General features: G+C 39.7%; 1 protein-coding gene across 1 annotated transcript; it reads right to left on the bottom strand.

Annotated features, from left to right (window-relative positions):
* Positions 1 to 2076: 2076 nt before the first annotated feature.
* Positions 2077 to 21407, bottom strand: HEMGN (hemogen). Its single transcript, XM_075851521.1, has 4 exons — positions 21251 to 21407; positions 14441 to 14519; positions 8694 to 9028; positions 2077 to 2453 (listed from the first exon to the last, which is right to left on the bottom strand). The coding sequence occupies exons 1-4, from the start codon at positions 21342 to 21344 to the stop codon at positions 2338 to 2340; spliced, it is 624 nt and encodes a 207-aa protein (XP_075707636.1). The 5' UTR covers positions 21345 to 21407; the 3' UTR covers positions 2077 to 2337.
* Positions 21408 to 21663: the final 256 nt, after the last annotated feature.

Raw genomic sequence — 21663 nt, 5'->3', positions numbered from 1 at the left:
AAAATCCAAATGGTGCTCCTTCTCTTCTGAGGCCTGCTGTGGGTCCAAACAGCAATTTATTACCACATATGGGGTATTGCTATAATCGGAAGACATTGCTTTACATATGTTGGGGTGTTTTTTCTACTTTATTCCTTGTAAAAATTTAAAATGCTAACTATACCCATAGATAAATTCCTTGAGGGGTATAGTTTCCAAAATGGGGTCACTTTTGGGGTGTTTCCACTGTTTTGGCAGCACAAGGCCTCCTCACACCTGACATGGTACCTAAAATATATTCTAATAAAATAGAGGCCCAAAATCCACTAGGTGCTCCTTTGCTTCGGAGGCCTGTGTTTCAGTCCATGACCGCGCTAGGGCCACATGTGGGGTATTTCTAAAAACTGCAGAATCTGGGCAATAAATCTTGAGTTGCATTTCTTGGGTAAAACCTTCTGTGGTACAGAAAAAATTTATTACAAATGAATTTTTGAAGAAAAAAAATGAAATTTGTAAATTTCACCTCTACTTTGCTTTAATTCCTGTGAAACGCCTAAAGGGCTAAAATACTTTGTGAATGCTGTTTTGAATACTTTGATGGGTGCAGTTTTCAAAATGGGGTGATTTATGGTGACTTTCTAATATATAAGGCCCTCAAAGCCATTTCAGAACTGAACTGGTCCCTGAAAAAATAGCCTTTTGAAATTTTCTTGAAAATATGAGAAATTGCTGCTAAAGTTCTAAGCCTTGTAACGTCCTAGAAAAATAAAAGAATGTTCAAAAAACGACGCAAACATAAAGTAGACATATGGGAAATATAAACTAGTATGTATTTTGTGTGGTATTACTATCTGTTTTACAAGTAAATACATTAAAATTTAGAAAAATGCTAATTTTTGCTAATTTTCTCTAAATCTTGGCGTTTCTTACAAATAAATATTGAATTTAATGACAAAATTTTTTCAGTATCATAAAGTACAACATGTCACGAGAAAACAATCCCAGAATCGCTTGGATAGGTAAAAGCATTCTGGAGTTATTACCACATAAAGTGACACATGTCAGATTGGCAAAAATGGGGCTGGTCCTGAAGGCCAAAACATGCTTAGACACTAAGGGGTTAAAACCACCAGCCTAATATTGTGTAGATCCCCTTCATGCCGCTAATTCAGCTCTGACCCATCCAAGCATGAACTCCTCAAGACCTCTGAAGGTGTCCTGTGAAATGTATCTTGCATCAAGATGTTATCAGCAGATCCTGTAATTCATTGATCAGGCTTGTTTTTCCAGCACATCCCACAGATGTTCGATCGGATTGAGATCTTGGGAATTTGTAGGCAACGTAAACACCTTGAACTCTTTGCTATGTTCCTCAAACCATTCCTGAACAATTTTTGCAATGTGGCAGAGCGCATTATCCTGCTGAATAAGGCCGTTAGGGTATACTGTTGCTGTGAAACCATGTAATTGGTCTGCAACAAAATGTAGGTAGGTGGTACATGTCAAAGTAACATCCACATGAATTAATAAATGAATGAATGAATGAATGAATGGTGTTCATTTACATGTCTGTAGGTGCAACATGGCCTCTTTCTTATTGAGAATAAGGTTTTGCTTCAGGATTTTGCAAATAATCTGCTTTTATTCAATGGGATGATTTAAAATTTGCACATTGCATCAGAAAATTCAGCAACCATTGTAGTAATGACAAAGTACAGAATTTAAGAGCAGTACTAAAATGAAGTGTATCTACAGTTACAAAAAATACCGAAGCGTAATTGGAGTGTTTCTTTAATATACAGCCCCATTTTCCTGTTTCATTATACATACTCAGCTGCCGTTCCCCTCCAACAGGGGGCCAATTGACCTACAAAGGAGACTTCATACAGAACCCAAGTGGTATATTAGGAAAACATTCCATGTTTGTGTTGCTGGCTTATTAGAGAAAATAAATTGTAAGATCAAGGACACATAAAATTGTCTGTTACACATTTGGAATAAATGTAAAATTGAAAAGGACATAAGAATAAAATGAATAGATTGCTTTAAGTATAAGTAATCTCATTACTTTATTTATTTTTGTAACTAGTTATGTATCTAATTTCATAAATGCTAAGAATTAAAAATACACATTTTACACAGAAAGAAGAAACAATGAATGATAACAGCATTATGAATGTTTAACAAAAACAGAAATCTATGTATTAAATGTCAGTCACTGGAAGAGATGTTAAGTTGACACTAGTTGTGCTATAGATTATAGAGTTTATCTTTCCTGTATTCAGTGTCACATTAAGAAATATTCTATACTAAAAAATATAACTTTTACATAATATGGGAAAGTGCATAACGTTAAAGTTAAAGCAGTGGTGTGTAGTACTGATGTTCCTCTTGTTCTTGTTCGAGTGGAAAGGCAATAATTTCAGTTTCCTCTGTAACTGGTGCAGGATCAGATACTGCCACCTCTTCTTTATCTGGAAATTTAAAAAAAACGCAGGTAGTAATAAGTGTGGATAATAATACTTAAAAAATGTATGATAAATCTTGTGATATCTCATATAGATCTAGTAGACTCTCATTTAAGTAAGGCTTCGTTCACATCTGCGTCGGGGTTCCGTTCATGGGTTCAGTCAGACCTTTCCGTCAGGGGAACCCATGAACGGAAACCATAGCTTTCCATTTGCATTACCATTGGTAACGTCTCCATTCCGTAAGGTTTTAGTTTTTTGGGCGGAATAAATAGCGTAGTTGATTTTGGCAAAAAAACCTGAAACCTTACGGAACGGAGACAAACGGAAACCATTAGCAATGGAACCTTTACCATTGAAATCAATGTTAATGCAAATGGAAAGCTATTGTTTTTAAATAAACAGATTTTTATTGATCCAGTATACATCTAATCATTACATACAGCAATGAAATATTGCAAACAAAGCATTGGGATAAGGATCACATTTTTTACAGAAAAAAAACCAAAAAAGAAACATACAAACAAACAAAACTCCGGATCCAGACACAACAAATTGACCACATATTCGACTAAGGTAATCATAAGAGTATGTCGGAGTAAGTAGAGTCAGTCCATTGATCCCATAAGGAAGTACGAGCGTAGGACCCTTGAATAGAGGCTAAAGCGCGTTCCATAACACAATTATTGTTAACATATAAAATCACTTCACTCATACTAGGCACTTTTGTAGATTTCCAGTATTTTGCAATCAATATTTTTGCAGACAGCAATACATGAAAAAGTATGTTTCTGACACCCGGAGAGAAATCCACCAATCCCACATGCAGTAGGGCTAGAGCAGGGGCGAGCTGAATGTCAACCCCTAAAAGAGATCGTAAGAAATGTTCTACTTGCTGCCAAAAGCTGAACAATACTGTACACTCCCAGAAAATGTGGAGGATGGTACCCTTAGAAGTGAGGCACCTCCAGCACCTATCTGATGATGTTGGATATATTCGCGACAAATGACTAGGAGTGTAATACCACCTATACATTATTCTCCTAGACGCTTCCAAATGTGTAGCGCACTTAGAGAGAGAGCAAGCTAGATTGAAAGTGGCTTCCCAATCCTGCGTACTTATAGGGATTCCCAGATCTCTCTCCCGATGCCCCAGACAAGGAAATTCCTCCCGAAGCAAACCCTCACACAATACCTTATAAATTTTTGATATCCCTTTGCATGTTTTATCCAGATTAGTGAATGACAATTCAAAAGGCGTTTTAGGGGAATCAATCAGAGGAGGCAATGTACTCAACAAATGACGTATTCTAAAGAATTTATAGAAGTCCCTACGGGGTATGTTGTACTTCAGACATATATCATTAAATGCCATTAGATGAGTTCGCTCCATAATTTCAGAAATACACTCAATGCCGGACAACAGCCAATTTTGGATATCAATATCAGGTATCAGAAGCGGAAGCAGTCGAAGAGGAAGATCAGAAAATCTCACCGGGATTATAGGGTGAATAACAGTAAATTTTTTCCAGACCTGGAGCCCTGCATCAATCGTTAAAAAAGAAGATTTCGATATTTTAGCACCAGTGGACAATAGCCACATGCGCGCTTCTACAGAAGATCCATCAAGTAATTCCTTTTCCATAGAAATCCAGTTTCATAGGAACTTTAGTCTTCCACATTCTGGCTTGATCCAAAATTGCTGCATAATAATAATGAGCCAAGTTTGGGAGACCCAAACCCCCTTTAATAATTGGCTGGTATAATACCTCCGCAGCTACTCTAGGGCGGGAGTTTTTCCATATATATTTATTAATTATACCTTGGAGTCTTTTAAGATAAGAAACCGATAGCAGAATAGGTAAATTTCTAAATAGATATAGTATTTTAGCTAACTGTGGTAATTCTAGGGCTAACTGTGGTAATTCTAGAGCTAACTGTGGTAATTCTAGAGCTAACTGTGGTAATTCTAGAGCTAAAGTGTAAAGGATCTGCCAGGCACAGCTTCGGGGTTAACTCCCTTAATTAATCAGTCAGCACCTGAATCTACATCCCTGAGACTGACTCCAGCTTCCACCACTCAGGCTGGCAGGCTTAGGAGTGGGAGAGCCTATCGCAGCCTGGCCAGACTCAGCTAGCTCCCGCCCTCTGTCTATTTATACCTGCATTTCCTGTTCCTCCTTGCTTGTTATTCTTTTTCGTGTGGTTTCCTGGCCCAGCTACAGCTCCTTCTATTTTGTTCCTGCTCCATACTGACCCTGGCTTACTGACTACTCTTCTGCTCTTCGTTTGGTACCTCGCACATTCCTGGCTTGACTCGGCTCGTTCACCACTCTGGTTGCTCACGGTGTTGCCGTGGGCAACTGCCCCTTTCCCTTGCTTGTATTCCCTTGTATGTTTGTCGTGTTTGTCGTGCACTTACTGAGTGCAGGGACCGCCGCCCAGTTGTACCCCGTCGCCTAGGGCGGGTCGTTGCAAGTAGGCAGGGACAGAGTGGCGGGTAGATTAGGGCTCACTTGTCCGTTTCCCTACCCCCCGGTCACTACATAATAACAAGCCAGGAGGAACAGGAAATGCAGGTATAAATAGACAGAGGGCGGGAGCTAGCTGAGTCTGGCCAGGCTGCGATAGGCTCTCCCACTCCTAAGCCTGCCAGCCTGAGTGGTGGAAGCTGGAGTCAGTCTCAGGGATGTAGATTCAGGTGCTGACTGATTAATTAAGGGAGTTAACCCCGAAGCTGTGCCTGGCAGATCCTTTACATAAAGCTATTGTTTTTGATTGGTTTCTATTCATGGGTTCCCCTGACGGAAAGGTCTGACGGAACCCATGAACGGAACCCCGATGCAGATGTGAACGAAGCCTTACAATTCATCATTACAACATTCCTAAAATTTATGAAGACCATATATTTATATTCTATTTATTTATTTCCTGTTGTTTATATAGCACCGACATATTCTGCAGCACTGTACATATATTGACACCACTCACAACAGTCCCGCTCCCCAATGGGGCTCACAATGTTATTTTCTTTATGCCACTTTCATAAGCAGTAAATTAACCTTAATTTTTGAAGCATGAGAGAAACTATCAATGTTTGCAGTATGTCTACAGATTTACTTTATGAACACGCATGTATAACCAAACCGAGTGGATATAAGACAAAAGCAAGGTTGCGAAAGGGGGAGGGAGGGAAATGGTTAACACAAAAAGTGAAGACACGATTAAAAGGATTAAATGTGTGTTGAGATTTATGGAGATAAAAGATATGTATATGAGATAAAAAGCTTATTATCTCTTCTATGTTATCAAATGCAAATAATAAAATATTTATAAAAAAAAAAGAGTACATTAACCCCTTCCCCCAGCTTGCATTCTGGGCCCTAATGACCAAGCTATTTTTTACGTTTTTCCATCGTCACATTCGAAGAGCTATAACTTTTTTATTTTTGCGTCGACATAGCTGTATAAGGCCTTGTTTTTTCCAGCACAAGTTGTACTTTTTAGTAGCACCATTTTGGGCTACATATAATTTATTCATTAACTTTTATTAACTTTTTTGAGGGGTGTAGAAGAAAACCTGAAATTTCGCCACTCTTTTTTTGCGTCCTAAATCGACGTCGTTTACCGTGTGGTATAAATAACACAAGAAATTTATTCAGCGGGTTGTTACGATTGCAAAGATACCAAATTTGTATCGATTTTGTTTGTTTTACTACTTGCACAGTAAAAACACTTTTTTTTTAAAATTATTTGTTTTTGTGTCTCCATATTTGAAGAGCCATAACTTTTTTTATTGTTCCGCCGATGCAGTTATATGAGGGCTTTTTTTTTGGGGGGGGGGGGGGACTTGTAGTTTTATTGGTACTATTTTAGAGTAGATGCGACTTTTTGATCACTTTTTATCACATTTTTAACAGGATTAACAGAAAACAGCAATTTTTACATTGTTTTTTATTTTATTTTTTAAGGCGTTCACCGTGCGGGTTAAATAATGTAACCGCTTTATAGTCAGGGTCATTCCGGAGGCAGCGATACCAAATATGTGTAACTTTTTTTTCTTTATTGTTTTTTTCTTTTTAATAGTAAAGCATTTTGTAAGGGTAAAAAGTGGGTTTTTCATTTATTTTTTTTTCACATTTTTTTTTATTAACTTTGTTCAACTTTTTTTTACTTTTTTACAAATCCCACTAGGGGACTTTAATATGCGATCCTCCAATCGCTATTGTAATACACTGCAGTACTTTTGTATTGCAGTGTATTACTGCCTGTCCATTTAAAACTCGCCGGGTGTCAGTGGGATGAGAGGGAGCTCCCTCCCTATCTCCAAAACAACTCAGATGCGGAGCCATCTATTGAGCACCGCATCTGAGGGGTTAAACGGGTGAGATCGATACTAATATCGATCTCACAAGTTCGATCAGGGGTGTCCCCAGCCCTCAGCGACCTCTGGTAGCCGAGAGCAGGGAGATTTAACGGCTCCCTGCTCTGTTTACTTTATTCTGATGCAGCGCCGTGAAAAGGCTATTGCATCAGAATAAAGTCCACTAATGACCGCCGTGAAAAGGCTTATAGGCGGTCATTAAGGGGTTAAAGCATCATTAACCATTTCACTGTCAGGAGTTTCTGGACAATTTGCACATCTGGTAGCCAGGACAACTTTTACTTCTTTAACATTAAACCCCTATGTTCATATATTTTCTGAAAGTAGACACCTAATGCATCATTAAAATGCCACTCAGCACTTTGCACACACCGGCACCTTCATGCAATTTTGCATCAAAATGTAATTTTTCCTAAAAAATGCATAACAATTCATGTTTGTGGCAAAAGATCTGACCCAAGTCAAAAATTTGACACACAACTGCTACTAAAAATTAAAATTCAAGATGTGCAAACTTTATACTTGTCACTTTTGTCTATATTAAAATATCTTCCCAAGACAACCAGAACTAAAACCAAAAATCATTTTTTAGGCTAAAGATTTGAAGAAAGTAAAGGCCCACTCGTTCCCAATTATTGACCAATGTAAACAGCTCGCTCGTCGGCTGATCATATCATTTATGCAGCCTATAAAATTATCATTTTCGGCAGGACATCTCCCTGTGTAAACAATGATGCAAACTGATGGGGATCAAACGTTGGTATTAATCTTCGTTCGTCCTTATAGAGTTAAGCATCGACTTGTGATATCATCAATCGGCGCTTGTTATGGGCAGAAACCTGTCCATGTAAACCAGCCTTAACATCGCATAAAAAGCAAGTAATATACACCTTGAAAAGAGAGTTAGATATTTCCTAAAAGCAGACAAGCTATAGCAGTTGTACTAACATGCTTTTTACAGCCATGACCAGAATCATGTAACATTGTGACAAATGTATTTTGAAAAAAAAAAAAATGCATGAAATCTTAGGCCTTATTCACACGACAGGGTCGAGCCCGAGTGTCGGGCGATAAAATCGTCCGTTTTTCCCCGGCCGGTTTGCATTAGTTTTGCATCCGTTCTGGGCCGGGCATATCTGGATATTGACATCAGGGGCAACTCCTGAAGGGGAATCCCCATGTGGCCGGCACCAGGCGACAGAGGCTACATCGACTTACCTGCAAACGCCGATGCTGCTGCAGAATCAACTGTAGCCTCTGTCGCCTGGTGCCGATGTGTCCTCGCTCGTCCGATACGATGCAAGACCTGGGGCAGGAAGTGACGTCACAGCGTGATCTCTCGAGAACACACTGTGTGTCTGTGCACTGCCAGAAGCTGGGCGTTGTGAAGAGAAGTGGATGATGCTGATTCGTCAGCATCATACACTTCTATTCACAACGCCCAGCTAGTAAAAGGAGTAAAAACGCCCAGATGTAACGAACACAATACACGCCCACTTGTACATAACTTTAAACACGCCCAGTTGTACGTAAGAAAGCCTCATTTGCATAAATATAAAAATGGTCATAACTTGGCCAAAAATGCTCGTTTTTGGAAAAAAAAACACGTTACTCTTATCTACATTGCAGCGCCGATCTGCTGCAATAGGAGATAGGGGTTGGAAAATCTGGTGACAGAGCCTCTTTAAGCAACTTTATCAAAAAGTGGGCAAAGCTGTAATGAAGGGGTGAGGCCTTTTTGTGGCCCAACAAATTGACTATAACTTACACCAGAGGCTTGCGTATATTATAGCAGAATTATACGCCAGCTCATAGCTGGAGTACATTTACATTACTGACACACGGACAGCCAGAGATGTTACCTGTTAGCAAAAAGGTAGTTTCTTGTGGTACATGTCCATCAGCATCTTCATGTATTAGAAGTGTCATATTAGCAGTCTCTCCTTCAGTTACAGTTGGCACTGAATCCTCATGATGGGGTTCTTGTTCTTGCTCAACATGCTCTTGTAATAAATCTGACAGAAACTCACATTTCTTTTCTGCCACTGTTTCATGTTGTTGCTCTTCTTGTCTTGGATCATGCGGGAGTTCATGGACCGGTTCATGTTCTGTTTCTGGCTCAGGTTCTTTGACTTGCATCCGTCTCCCACGCCCAGTTCCTTTGGTTTTTCTTTGACGTTTGCTGCTAGTCTGCTCGCTAACAGTTGGAAAATGTTTTCTAAAATATATCTTTTCATTTTAATAATATTTTCAAGAAAATCTCAACAAACTAAAACGTAATGAATGACAGAATGAATACTGCTTTTTCAATTCTTAGAAAATCAACTATAATTTAAAAATAATGAATTACTAAGTAAGCATGGGGGAAAATGTGATGCCTGAGTTTTTTAAGGATATTAACTTTTAGAACTGAATAATGCACAGAAATATAATTAGTACTAAAAATTTACTAATCACATGACTAATATAAACTGTTACTTAAAGAGGTTCTGTCACCAGATTATAAGTGCCCTATCTCCCATATAATCTGATCGGTGCTGTAATGTAGATAGCAACAGAGGTTTTTATTTTGAAAAACGATAATTTTTGAGCAAGTTATGAACAATTTTAGCTTTATGCTGACCAATCAGCGTCATACACTTCTCTCCATTCATGTCCATGTGTATTGACAGAACAGCGTGATCTTGCGAGATCACGCTGTGCTGTCACATACACCCACATTAACTTTACTGAAGTGTCTTGAGAGTGAATAGACATTGCCTCCAGCCAGTATGCGATGTCTATTCACAATCCCGACACTTCGGTAAAGTTTCTGTGGGACTTACTCACAGCACAGTGTGATCTGTGCTGTGTGAGTAAGTTCCACAGAAACTTGACCGAAGTGTCGGGAGTGTGAATAGACATCGCATCCTGGCTGGAGGTGTGGGTGTATGTGACGGCACAGCGTGATTTCGCGCGATTACGCTGTGCTGTGAATATAGATGGACATGAATGGAGAGAAGTGTATGACACTGAACGGTCAGCGTCATACACTTCTCTTTACAACGCCCACTTGGTCAAAAGTTAAAAAATGCCCAGTTGGGCATTAAGGAACTAATTAGCATAAATCTAAAATTGTTCATAACTTGCTAAGAAATTATCGCTTTTCAAAATAAAAACCACTGTTGTTATCTACATTACAGCGCCGATCAGATTAGATAGATCTGGTGACAGAGCCTCTTTAAAGGGGTTGTCCAGTCCCTAAAAATTGATGGGCTATCCTCAGGATAGGTCATCAATATCTGATCGGTCTGGGTCTGACTCCCGGGACCCCAGCCAATCAGCTATTTTGAAGGGGCCGCAGAGCTCATGCTTCCCCTTCATTCCTTATCTGCTTGTACTGTGAATCTCCGACACACTTGTAGCGGCGGTTCACAGTATTACAGCCTTCTCAAATTTACTTCAATGGGAAAAGGCTGTAGTACTGCGAACCGCCGCTACAAGTGTGTCGGCGATTCACAGTACGAACAATGCCAGGAAGGAAGGGGAAGCAGCGCTCGGACGAGCGCTGTGGCCCCTTCAAAGCAGCTGATTGGCAGGTGTCCCAGCTCACTGAACTTTAAAGCCCATGCACTGTCAGTGCGGCGGGCGGAAGTTTCTCAATCTGCTCCCTCACTCACCTTTACGGAGCTACCACCCAATGAGAACTCCCGGAAGGTGAGAGAGGGAGGAGATAGCCCAGAGTATCAGAGATGGCATGCAGGCCGTCCGCTGACAAGTGAGGTCGGTGCCGTCAGTGGACCAATCCAGTCACCTGACATGAGGTGAGGTGACTGAAATGGTCCAGTCCTGTGCCGCCACCGACCCCAGACAAAAGTGATCCGATCTTCGCCACATGGCCACCTCCTCCTCCTCCTGATGGTGAGTCGTGTCAGGCAGAGCGGAGAGTTGTAGCGGTAGGCTTCCGCTCTGTTTGCACTAAGTACAAGGGAAGGGGTAGGCTGTGTGGCGCTACTTACAAGGGAATGGGGAGCGCTATATAGAAGGGGGGCTGTGTGTGGCTAATCTACAAGGGGGGCTGTGTGTAGCTATCTACAAGGGAGGGCTGTGTGTAGCTATCTACAAGGGGGGGCTGTGTGTGGCTATCTACAAGGGGGGCTGTGTGTGGCTATCTACAAGGGGGGCTGTGTGGCTATCTACAAGGGGGGATGTGTGTGGCTATCTACAAGGGGAGGCTGTGTGTGGCTATCTACAAGGGGGGATGTGTATGGCTATCTACAAAGGGGGCTGTGTGTGGCTATCTACAAGTGGGGCTATGTGTGGCTATCTACAAGGGGGGCTGTGTGGCTATCTACAAGGGGGGCTGTGTGGCTATCTACAAGGGGGGCTCTGTGGCTATCTACAAGGGGGGGCTGATGTGTGGTTATCTACAAGGGGGGTTGTGTGTGGCTATCTACAAGGGGGCTGTGTGTGGCTATCTACAAGGGGGGGCTGTGTGTGTCTATCTACAAGGGGGGGGCTGTGTGGCAGTATATACAAGGGGGCTGTGTGGCAGTATATAAGGGGGCTGTGTGGCAGTATATACAGGGGGGGCTGTGTAGCAGTATATACAAGGGGGGGCTGTGTGGCAATATATACAATGGGGGTCTGTGTGGCAGTATATACAAGGGGGCTGTGTGGCAGTATATACAAGGGGGCTGTGTGGCAGTATATACAAGGGGGCTGTGTGGCAGTATATACAAGGTATTTACTTACATAGCACCTAGCCCTTTACTATCATTGCTATATGAGCTTTCTTTGTGTGTATAATATACAAGGGGAGGTCTGTGGGGCAGTATATACAGTATCAACATGGGGTAGTATCTACATGAGGCTGTGTGGCGCTATCTAATGGGGGGTCTGTGTGGCGCTGTCTACAGGGGGGTTTGTGTGGTGCTATCTACTGGGGGGTTTGTGTGGCGCTATCTACTGGGGGGTCTGTGTGGCACTATCTATAAGGACAGTGGTGTAATGAGGGATTCTTTCATTGATGCCTATAATTGGTGTTTATAACCGTCTATTTTACTGCTGGACTTGTAATATTATAGTATTTAAAAAAGTAATTAAAACTAATTTAACATACGTTTTCTTATTCTTTTATGTAGTATTAGCATTTACTGTGGGTATTACTTTTGGTCATCATATCGCCCACCATTGCCCTGCTCCCCAACTGCCCCATTCAGGAGCTGCCAAGACTTAGAGGGAAAGTTTTGGACAACCTCTATAAATATACAGAAATGCATGTTTTTAAAAAAAAATCTGTACATCTGTAGAAATAATCTCTGTACAAGGCTGAAAACTCTTTGAAAACATAGTGTTAAAGTAAGTGTAAACTGGGTTATTAATTTATATAGTAAAAAAATTTAAAGATAGTGAAACTTTAAATATATATCTATAATGAGAGCCCAATCTGACCTGGTTAATTTAAATGTACAACTTCGAAAATTCAATCTTGATTTTCAGTACACAAAACAAAGCCCATACACATATTTTCCTACACTATATGGAGAAAAGTATTGAATTCAGGTGTTTCATTCAGTCCCATTTCCACAGGTGTATAAAATCCCAGCACCTAGCCATGCAGTCACCTTTACCAACATTTGTGAAAGAATGAATCGTTCTAAAGAGCTCACTGAATTACAGTGTGGTCCTGTAATAGGATGACACATTTGTAACAAGTCAGTTTGTAAAATGTCTTCCCTCCTAGATATTCCGCTATTAACTGTGAGTGGTATTATTGCAAAGTGGAATCACTTAGGAACCACAGAAACTCAGACCACGTAAAGCTACAGAGCAGGTCACCGAGTGCTCAGAGGCATAGTGCATAAAAGTTGCCAACCCTCTGCTAACTCAATCGCAAAGAATACAATTTCTCTATCTGGAAGTCTGATGGACGATGCATTGTGCCAACTGTAAAGTTTGGTGGAGGAGGGCTGATGCCATGGGTTTGTTTTTCAGGGGTTGGCCTAGGCCCCTTAGTTCCAATGAAGGGAAATCTTAATGCTTCAGCAGACTAAGACATTTTGGTTAATTGTATGCTTTCAACTTTGTTGGAACAGTTTGGGAAGGCCCTTTAATCTTCCAGCATGCCTGTGCCTCAGTGCAAAAAGCAAGGACCATAAAGGCATGGTTGGCTGAGTTTGGTGTGAAAGTACTTCACTGGCCCGCACAGAGCCCTGACCTCAACCTCACCGAACACCCTTGGGATGAACTAGAACGTAGATTGTGAGCCAGGTCCTCTCATACAACATCAGTGTCTGACCTCACGTATGCTCTTCTAGATGAATGGGCAAAAATTTCTGCAGACACACTCCAAAATCTTGTAAAAAACAAACTTTCCCAAAAGAGTGGAAGCAGTTTTAGCTGCAAAGGGGGGACCAGCTCCTGTAAGTGTAATGTGTAGATATCCCAACACTTTTATCCATATAGCGTATGTGTAAATGTATTTAGAAAAAGCAGCTGGCATCACCAAGAGCCATGCTTGTAGACTGAATGTGACATATTTTAATATACATTTAGAGCACATTTTTGATGAGGTTGTTTCATCCACACAACCCCGTTCCATACACCTTAAAAGCGCATATAAACATTATAGAGGCATGTCCCGCACCTGGGACCTTTTTGTATTAGCCAGAACAGAAAGCCACTAATAAAGAGCAGCTCTTGCTCTAGCAGTCCCAGCCATGTATTACAAAGTTAACGGTTGATTTGAATGGCCAGTATTTAAGTAAGCACTCTCTTTTATTTTTATTTTTTTATATATATATATATATATATATATATATATATACATATATATATACACATATATATACATATATATATATATATATATATACACATATAAAATTAGATACCTATCCCCCAATTTATATGTGAATTGTTCTCTTTAGTTAAGTCACTCTGACCTGATCAAATCTACAGCAGTTAATGTAGATAAGAGTCAGCCTCTTCACTTCCTTATTTATGGACTGTACCAAAATGTCTCGCAGTTAAAAGTCGGGAGACTGAGCTGCGACCTTCTTCATTGTAACTGTAGGATAGTTATGTGTCTGCTCATCAGTAGTTAGGGACAGTTGTTTATGTATCCCCCTCGGTGGAGAACCTGTTTGGTGGAGAACCTGTTTGGTACAGTCCATAAATCAGGAAGTGAAGAGGCTGACTCTTATCTACATTAACTAGTGTAGATTTTATCAGGTTAGAGGAAGGTCACATGACCCAACTGAAGAGAAGCATTCAGATAGAAAGGAATAACTAAACAAGGTAATACTCGCTAAGTATATATATTGGGGGGATAGGTACCTAATGATAGGGGGGGAGCCGGAGTGCTTCTTTAATATTACATACCAGATGCCCTGTAATCCGCAGGATTTCTAAAACTGGATTTGTGCCAATTAGCTAATTTCCACGCCAGTTTTAATATGAAAAGAGGCTGTCATGAAGACAACTCCCTTAATGATCTCTTTACTATTATGGTTAAATAAAGCAGTTATTTTTTTTATTTTTTTGGGGGGGTCTAATTTTTTAATTTTAGCTATAAGGGCCTGCGATGTACCAAGATTTTCCCATGAAAATTTACCCAAAAACCCACTGGTATGTGTCTTTCTCTTGAGCCTCTTGTTTCTTCCTTTTCAACATTTCTCGATCTCTTAAACGTCGTGTTATATTTACTGAAAAAAAGCATAAACAAAACATTTATATTTTTGCATGATTTCCAGTAATAAAAACTGGAAACATTTTTAAGGCCTTGTATACATGTTAGATTTTGCAATCCCTAGTATCACTTTGACAGCTTGTGAGCTGATATTGTTTGCAGTTGTCCCATATAGATGATTGGATGCCGATGCAGCACGCTGTGCCCCTATTTCACAGGTCACAATGACATATTTTGTGAACTTCTGGTCTAGTTTAGCTATCCTAGCGCTTCTAAAAGAAGATGCCCATGCACTAATGATGTATTACTCATTTTTCTGTACTAGTGGTTCTAAAACAAGTGTTTTTTCTAAGTAAGTTTTACTGAAAGAAATTAATGTTCGACTTAAGATATGTAATAATTAACACCTGCTGGTTAGAACTATGTTTGCCCCCAGGGTTGTGCTTATATTATGAGCAGTCCCTTGTCATATACGTTTTTGGTGCCTGCTCATTGCAATGCTAATGCTTAATATTTGAAACAATATCTACTTTAGACCATTTTTTTTTTTTTGAGCTACTGTATAAGCAAGAAAAAGATAATTGGGAATCATAACACAAAAGGAAAAAAATAAGGCTGTGTTGTCAAAACTATGAGGAAATAATAGACAGGCAGAAAAAAGTATGAAATGTCAATAAAATGTCAATTACCCTCCAGTTAAGGGCTAACAAAACTCACAATGCAAGGAGAAGTATAAAAAGTACCAGTACTTTGCAAAGAAGTACATAATTAGTAGAGCGCTCCTACTGCCAACCTGTGAATTCGGCAGATGGATGGGTTAAAGGTGAAACAGGGAAGACAGCCCCTGCAGTGTTTAATTGTGCTGTCACTGTGAAGTTTAGTTAAGTAATTAGACCAATAGTCCAAAATTCCATCAGATTAAAGGGGCATTATAAAAATTAACATTTTACTTTTATATTTTACATATATTTACTAAGAAAGTCTAATCCTGTGAGGTTCCATACCAGCATGTGCCATACTCACTGAGATCACCGCTGTGGCCACTGCTCCCTCACTGGCTGCAGAGGTGATCTCAGTAAGTACGGCACATGACAGTTGCGGCCAGTCATTAGCTGAAGCGGTCATGTGTCGACCATGAAACATCACAGACAATGTAAACAAAATCTGGGGGGGCACTGTGGACAGAAGCACTGGAGTGGCAGAGGATTCGAAAGTCAGTATTAACTTTTTGTAGGTAAAAAAGGCCATTTACAAGTAAAATTAAAAAAAACTCTAAAAACATAGTAACCACTTTAAAGGACCAGTGTCACGAAAAAAAAAAATGTTTAGATCAATTTGCTTTTAGTGTTTTATTAAAAAAATAATTATTTATTTGTGTGTTTGTGTTTTACTTTTTTTTATTTTTTCACTTTTTCTTCCTTATGGGGGCTGCCATTTTTTTTCCATCTCTGTATGTGTCGATTAACGACACATACAGACATGGAATACGGCACATACAGTCCCATAGTGAATGCGAACGGGGCCCGTTCCATCCACTATGCTGTACGCCGTCTGTGTGGGAACGGCGCATGCGCCGCTCCCACACAGTGCAAATTGAACTGTGCGACGTCCAGCGCCATTTTCTTGTGGACCGGAAGTCGCAGCCGGACAGTAAGATTACTACTTCCGGTCGCGGCTTCTGGACTTGTGCACTTGGAGCGGAGGTAGCAGACGGAGCGGACGGACCAGAGGGAGCAGCGGTGGCAGGAGCAGGTAAGTTAGGTCTGTGTATGTACATGTTTTACTGTGTGTTTACTACTGTATGTTAACCTACTACACTGTGTGTTAGCTCAAAAAATGGCGACACACAGTGTAGGAGGTTTGACCGTTCAATCCCCTCGTTTCTCCCGGCACTAGCCAGGATAAAGGACGGGGGATTCTGAGAGCTCACTAGAGCGAGTGAGTTTTCTCAAATTTTGCAGCATAAAGCAATGTGGTTGCTTTACCACATGCAATGCGGCAATTTTGGGAATTGCTCCATCTAGTGACCAGCGCTGGGAAATATTATAAATTAGAATCTAATTTATAATATTTCCTGACTCGTGAAAAAATTAAAAAAATGAGAACAATGTTTAATCACCTACACACTAAATGTTTAACTAAAAAAAAAAATAGCGACACATTCCCTTTAAGTTAACACTTCTTATGTTGGAAAATCCACTTTTTAGAAAATTGAGAGGACGTTACCGAGTTAATCCTATGAGATAGAGACGATGTTAAAACTTAGCTTATTAGGTCTTGAAGCAACGCATAGTACAGTGGTCTGTATTTTTGTAGTTTCTCAAACCACAGGTTGGAGTCCAGAGCCAAAGTACTAATCAAAGAGCTTGAGAAAGGTTCAGATGTGAACCTAAATGTTGCTCACTTTATGGTGATTAAACCAACATCTTCTCATTTACGCTGAAGTCCTGGTACTGTTACTACGTTTTCTACATAAAAACTCTGCAGTTAGGGTAGACAGGGTCAGAGCCTGGGAAACCACACAGGGATAGTGTGGAAGGCCTGGTCCAAGGAATATTGTGCTCGTGGTTTATAATAGGTGAGGAAATCTGCTGTTTAGTTCTCAGACGGGCAAGGTGATTGTTTTGTTTATGTGCTGCAAGTTTTGTATGTTGGATAAGCACCTGGTTATTTTTGGACTGCAATAAAGCCAAGCATGGACTTTAACTTGAACTGTATCTACATTTTCATTGCCATCAGCAACATCCAATACGAACAGATTCTGACTATATATATATATATATATATATATATATATATATATATATATATATATATATACCTATATATATGTATAGAGACATGCACAGTATACTAGTGTATATATATATATATATATATATATATATATATATATATATATATATATATATATATATATATATATATATATATATAAAATCCACCAGTATGAGCTTGTAAAGCAATTCTTACCTTTTTCTAAGTTTCAAAATTACAAAAACATGTAAACTTCCTAATTTTCAACCCTTGTAAGAAAAGGTCCATAAATAAAAATAAAAAAAATGTAAAATAACATAAAAAATCTCCATGCTGTGGTCTTGCTACAATTATGTAATATAAAAAAAATATTTTAAATACAATATTCAAGACCAAACCTTTAATGGGAAATATTGTTTTTTTTCTACTAGGAGCACAATTCGTTTTCCTTATCAGTGTTCCAGGTACGTGGGCCCCCATCACTCTGATAACATTAAGCATTGAATTTAATTTTAGTCCTCAATGCAGGGTTCTATCGATCGGGTAATGCACAAGCAGCCATCTAGAGTGGAATCCTTTTTATTTATAAATTAAAATATATTTATTTCCAGATCACAGTTTCAATAGAACATTGTGTATTTATTACTTTATGCTCATATTGAGCATTACTTTTGAATCATTGCCTGGTTTTGTTTTAATGCATAACATACAGGCATTGGGGTCTGCAGTTAGTGTGCACCAATCATCCAGCTCATGCAATTAGACCAGAATGTATTTGTTCAGTCCACATAAATGGCTGCCTTTATGGCGTTTCGATTTAAATATTAATGAAAGAAGACCAGCAAGAATGAGTTTTTTTTTATTTTGTTGTTATTTTACATTTTTATGCTGAATTTTCTACTGGAATTGAAAATAAGGAAACAAAATTTTGATGAAAAGGAGATCTAAAAAATATTATCCCTTTATTATTGCAAAGGTACAAAGTGATTGGAGCAGTGTATTAAATATTTACATACAGTATATATTTAATGAAATAAACAAATTCATAAAAACACTTAGAATAGTAAAACGATGACTAATACCTTACATAATTTTCTTATTAGTAACAATGGTGTATCTGTCAAAGAGGCAGTATGCAACATTGCAATGGGGTAAGATGCACTTTGAAATCAATAAGCTGACCATGTAATGCATGGACAGGCTGGGTCCTCCACAGAGAGACAGTCTTTGTAACCATTCTATCCTCTGGCTAAGTACTGAATGTGGGTCGTCGTCCCCCCCCCCCTCTATTGACTTAAATTACTGTTAGGCCTGATTTACACGAGCGTGTGCGTTTTGCGCGCGCAAAAAACGCTGCGTTTTGCGCACGCAAAAGGCATTTGACAGCTCCGTGTGTCATCCGTGTATGATGCGCGGCTGCGTGATTTTCGCGCAGCCGCCATCATAGAGATGAGGCTAGTCGACGCCCGTCACTGTCCAAGGTGCTGAAAGAGCTAACTGATCGGCAGTAACTCTTTCAGCACCCTCGACAGTGAGTTCCGATCACAATATACACCAACCTGTGATTCAAAAAAAGACGTTCATACTTACCATGAACTTCCTGCTTCCTCCAGTCCGGTCTCCCGGCCATTGCCTTGGTGACGCGTCCCTCTCTTGTCATCCGGCCCCACCTCCCAGGATGACGCGGCAGTCCATGAGACCGCTGCAGCCTGTGATTGGCTGCAGGCTGTGCTTGGCCTGTGATTGGCTGCAGCTGTCACTTGGACTGAATTGTCATCCCGGGAGGTCGGACTGGAGGAAGTAGCCGGGAGTTATCGGTAAGTCAGAACCTCTTGGTTTTTTTACACGTATATGTATATTGTGATCGGAAGTCACTGTCCATGGTGCTGAACCAGTTTAACTCTTTCAGCACCGTGGACAGTGACTGTCTCCTGCCGTCGCGTACCCGAACATTTTTTGCCGGGTTCGGTCAAAACGAGTTCGGCCGAACCCGGTGAAGTTCGGTGCGCTCATCTCTAATTTGACACTCCGTTTGGATGTTTGTAAACAGAAAAGCACGTGGTGCTTTTCTGTTTACATTCATCCTTTTGACAGCTCTTGCGCGAATCACACAGTTCGCACGGAAGTGCTTCCGTGCGGCATGCGTGGTTTTCACTCACCCATTGACTTCAATGGGTGCGTGATGCGCGAAAAACACACGATTATAGAACATGTCGTGAGTTTTACGCAACGCACTCGCGCTGCGCAAAATTCACGCATCGTCTACACTGCCCCATAGACTAATATAGGTGCCTACGACACGCGTGAAAAGCACGCGCGTCGCACGCGCGTATATTACGCTCGTTTAAATGAGGCCTAATAGTGTATATAAAAAAGAGATTTTCTAGCCAGAAAATGCATTCAATTATGCGTTTAATAGGAGGAAGAAACGTATGTCCTTTTTAATGCATCTAGAAGAATGTTATAATACTTTAGCTTCTGCTTTATTGTTATCAATGTGCACCCAAAAAATATTCAAATTCACTATACATTTTATCAATGTGTTTTTGAACATATATATTTTATGCTGCTGTAGTTCTATTTCTAGAGTTAAAAACGTGAGTGTGTTCAGTTAAACGCCCGTTCTATCTCTTGGGACACCTTTTGCTGTGCACTGAAATTTTTATGTACCGTATATTGAGAAATGTAAACTGTATGAAATCTTATCTGCAGGGCCGATTCCTGTAGCTAGCACCAACTGGTGTTCATGTAACTTATCTTCCTAGCAGCAAACAAACCCACGTATGTTCTTATGGATCTTGTGTTGCAGTGCACTGCCAGTGATATATATGGATTAGTACTGCGTGTATGCGTAAAGGAAGCCATTATAACAAAAATCTTTAATAAGCTAAACTGTAGTCAAGCACATAAATTGTTATACCTATGCTACTAAAATAAACAGTCTGAATAGAACTGGATTCAAAGTTTTCTCAGTTGTTATTGATTAAATAATTTCAATGAAAAGTTAAATCAACTATCCCACAGTAAAATACATTATTACTCATAAATAATCATTTCCATAATTCATACTGTTGAGAATGGGTTCACATGTTGCAGCTACGGCGCACTTTTACCACAAATCGGCACAGTTTTCAAATTGATTGTTAAAGACCATGCGGTTTGATGAGTAAAGCTGTGTGAACGCAGCCTAAATATCTCAATGTATTATCCAATTTAACCACCAGCATTCCAATAATAAAAAATATTGAAAATCTGGTCACACTGGTGGCAGATCCAGGATGTTGTAAGAACTAGGTTACCTTTGTTATAGCACCCCCTATTGATAGAGTTTCTAAGATCTATTTGCTGCAGTTTGAACAATTTGAGTATTGAGTAGAGGGCGTGATGTAACTCAAGATCAGTACAATATAAGTAGGTTATTTGGTGTTATATGTGGACTATAACATAGCATTTGTGAATGGCGCTATATTTGATATATAACAAGAGGAAGATCATTGAACATGCGTGGTTGAAAATGTTATATCCTGTTTAAACAAAATTAAAACTCTTGTTAAATCTATCAAACGCTAACATCACTTTAGAGGTACAGCAGGAAAAATGTAATGTTATGATAAATAATATACCATTTATTTGCATGGTATGTTAGAGAACCCTGCATGTCTAATGTATTCCGTAGAAAGGTTAACACAGGGAATATTTAAACCCAGAACGTGGAGTCTATTTTACATTTTTTTTTGCCGAATGGCAAAATGTAATAAAAAAATGTAATAAAACCCATAGAACCAAACAAGCCACATACAGATGTAGCCATCTTTAACTTGATTCTGATAACTTGCTGCAGCGTGATATCACACAACAAAAGCCATTGAAAAGTCATTGAAAAAGTCAAGATAAGGGATCTAGCCATTGTGTATTTAAAGCGTTAAAAGTCAAGGTAAAGACAGCTACATCTGTACATTCTGCAAAGAGAAGACCAACATTATAACTTACCTGGACTCTCTTGCTTCTCTTCATGGTGCCCGGCTGCTGGGGCAGAGGTTCCAGAAAGCTCGGAATAATGATGGTCTTTTTCAATGTCACCCATTGCTATTGATACGGCTGCTCTCGTCTCGTTCCACCAGTTGCTTTGCCTAGTTGTTTCAAAATAAGATTGCATTTTGAAAAAAAGGAGTGTCCATTGCAAACTTTCCTTCCCACCCAAAGTGTCTTATCAGTCTTGGCCACTACAGAAGGCTAATAATGATTCCTTATCACAGGCTGAATAGGTGTGTGTCTGGCTTCTTGGTTATTGGCTCGTGGCTCAACATGCTGGTTAATTAAGATGGAAGTTGTTATCTTCGGAAATGTGACATGAATGTTTTTGAGTAATGTCAAATGTCTACATGAACTAGTTCTGAAATTTT

The sequence above is a fragment of the Rhinoderma darwinii genome, chromosome 1 (genome assembly GCF_050947455.1).
Source record: "Rhinoderma darwinii isolate aRhiDar2 chromosome 1, aRhiDar2.hap1, whole genome shotgun sequence".
Lineage (NCBI taxonomy): Eukaryota > Metazoa > Chordata > Amphibia > Anura > Rhinodermatidae > Rhinoderma > Rhinoderma darwinii.
Note: the sequence above shows the minus strand (reverse complement) of the source record. Positions and strands in the feature narration are given on the sequence as shown.

Coding starts and splice junctions, on each gene's coding strand:
- HEMGN (XM_075851521.1), bottom strand. CDS start 21,344: ATGGGTGACATTGAAAAAGACCATCATTATTCCGAGCTTTCTGGAACC. Junction 9,029..14,440: donor CAAGAGAAAGACACATACCA/GTGGGTTTTTGG, acceptor TCCAACTGTTAG/CGAGCAGACTAGCAGCAAAC. Junction 2,454..8,693: donor AACTACCTTTTTGCTAACAG/GTAACATCTCTG, acceptor TTAAATTTCCAG/ATAAAGAAGAGGTGGCAGTA.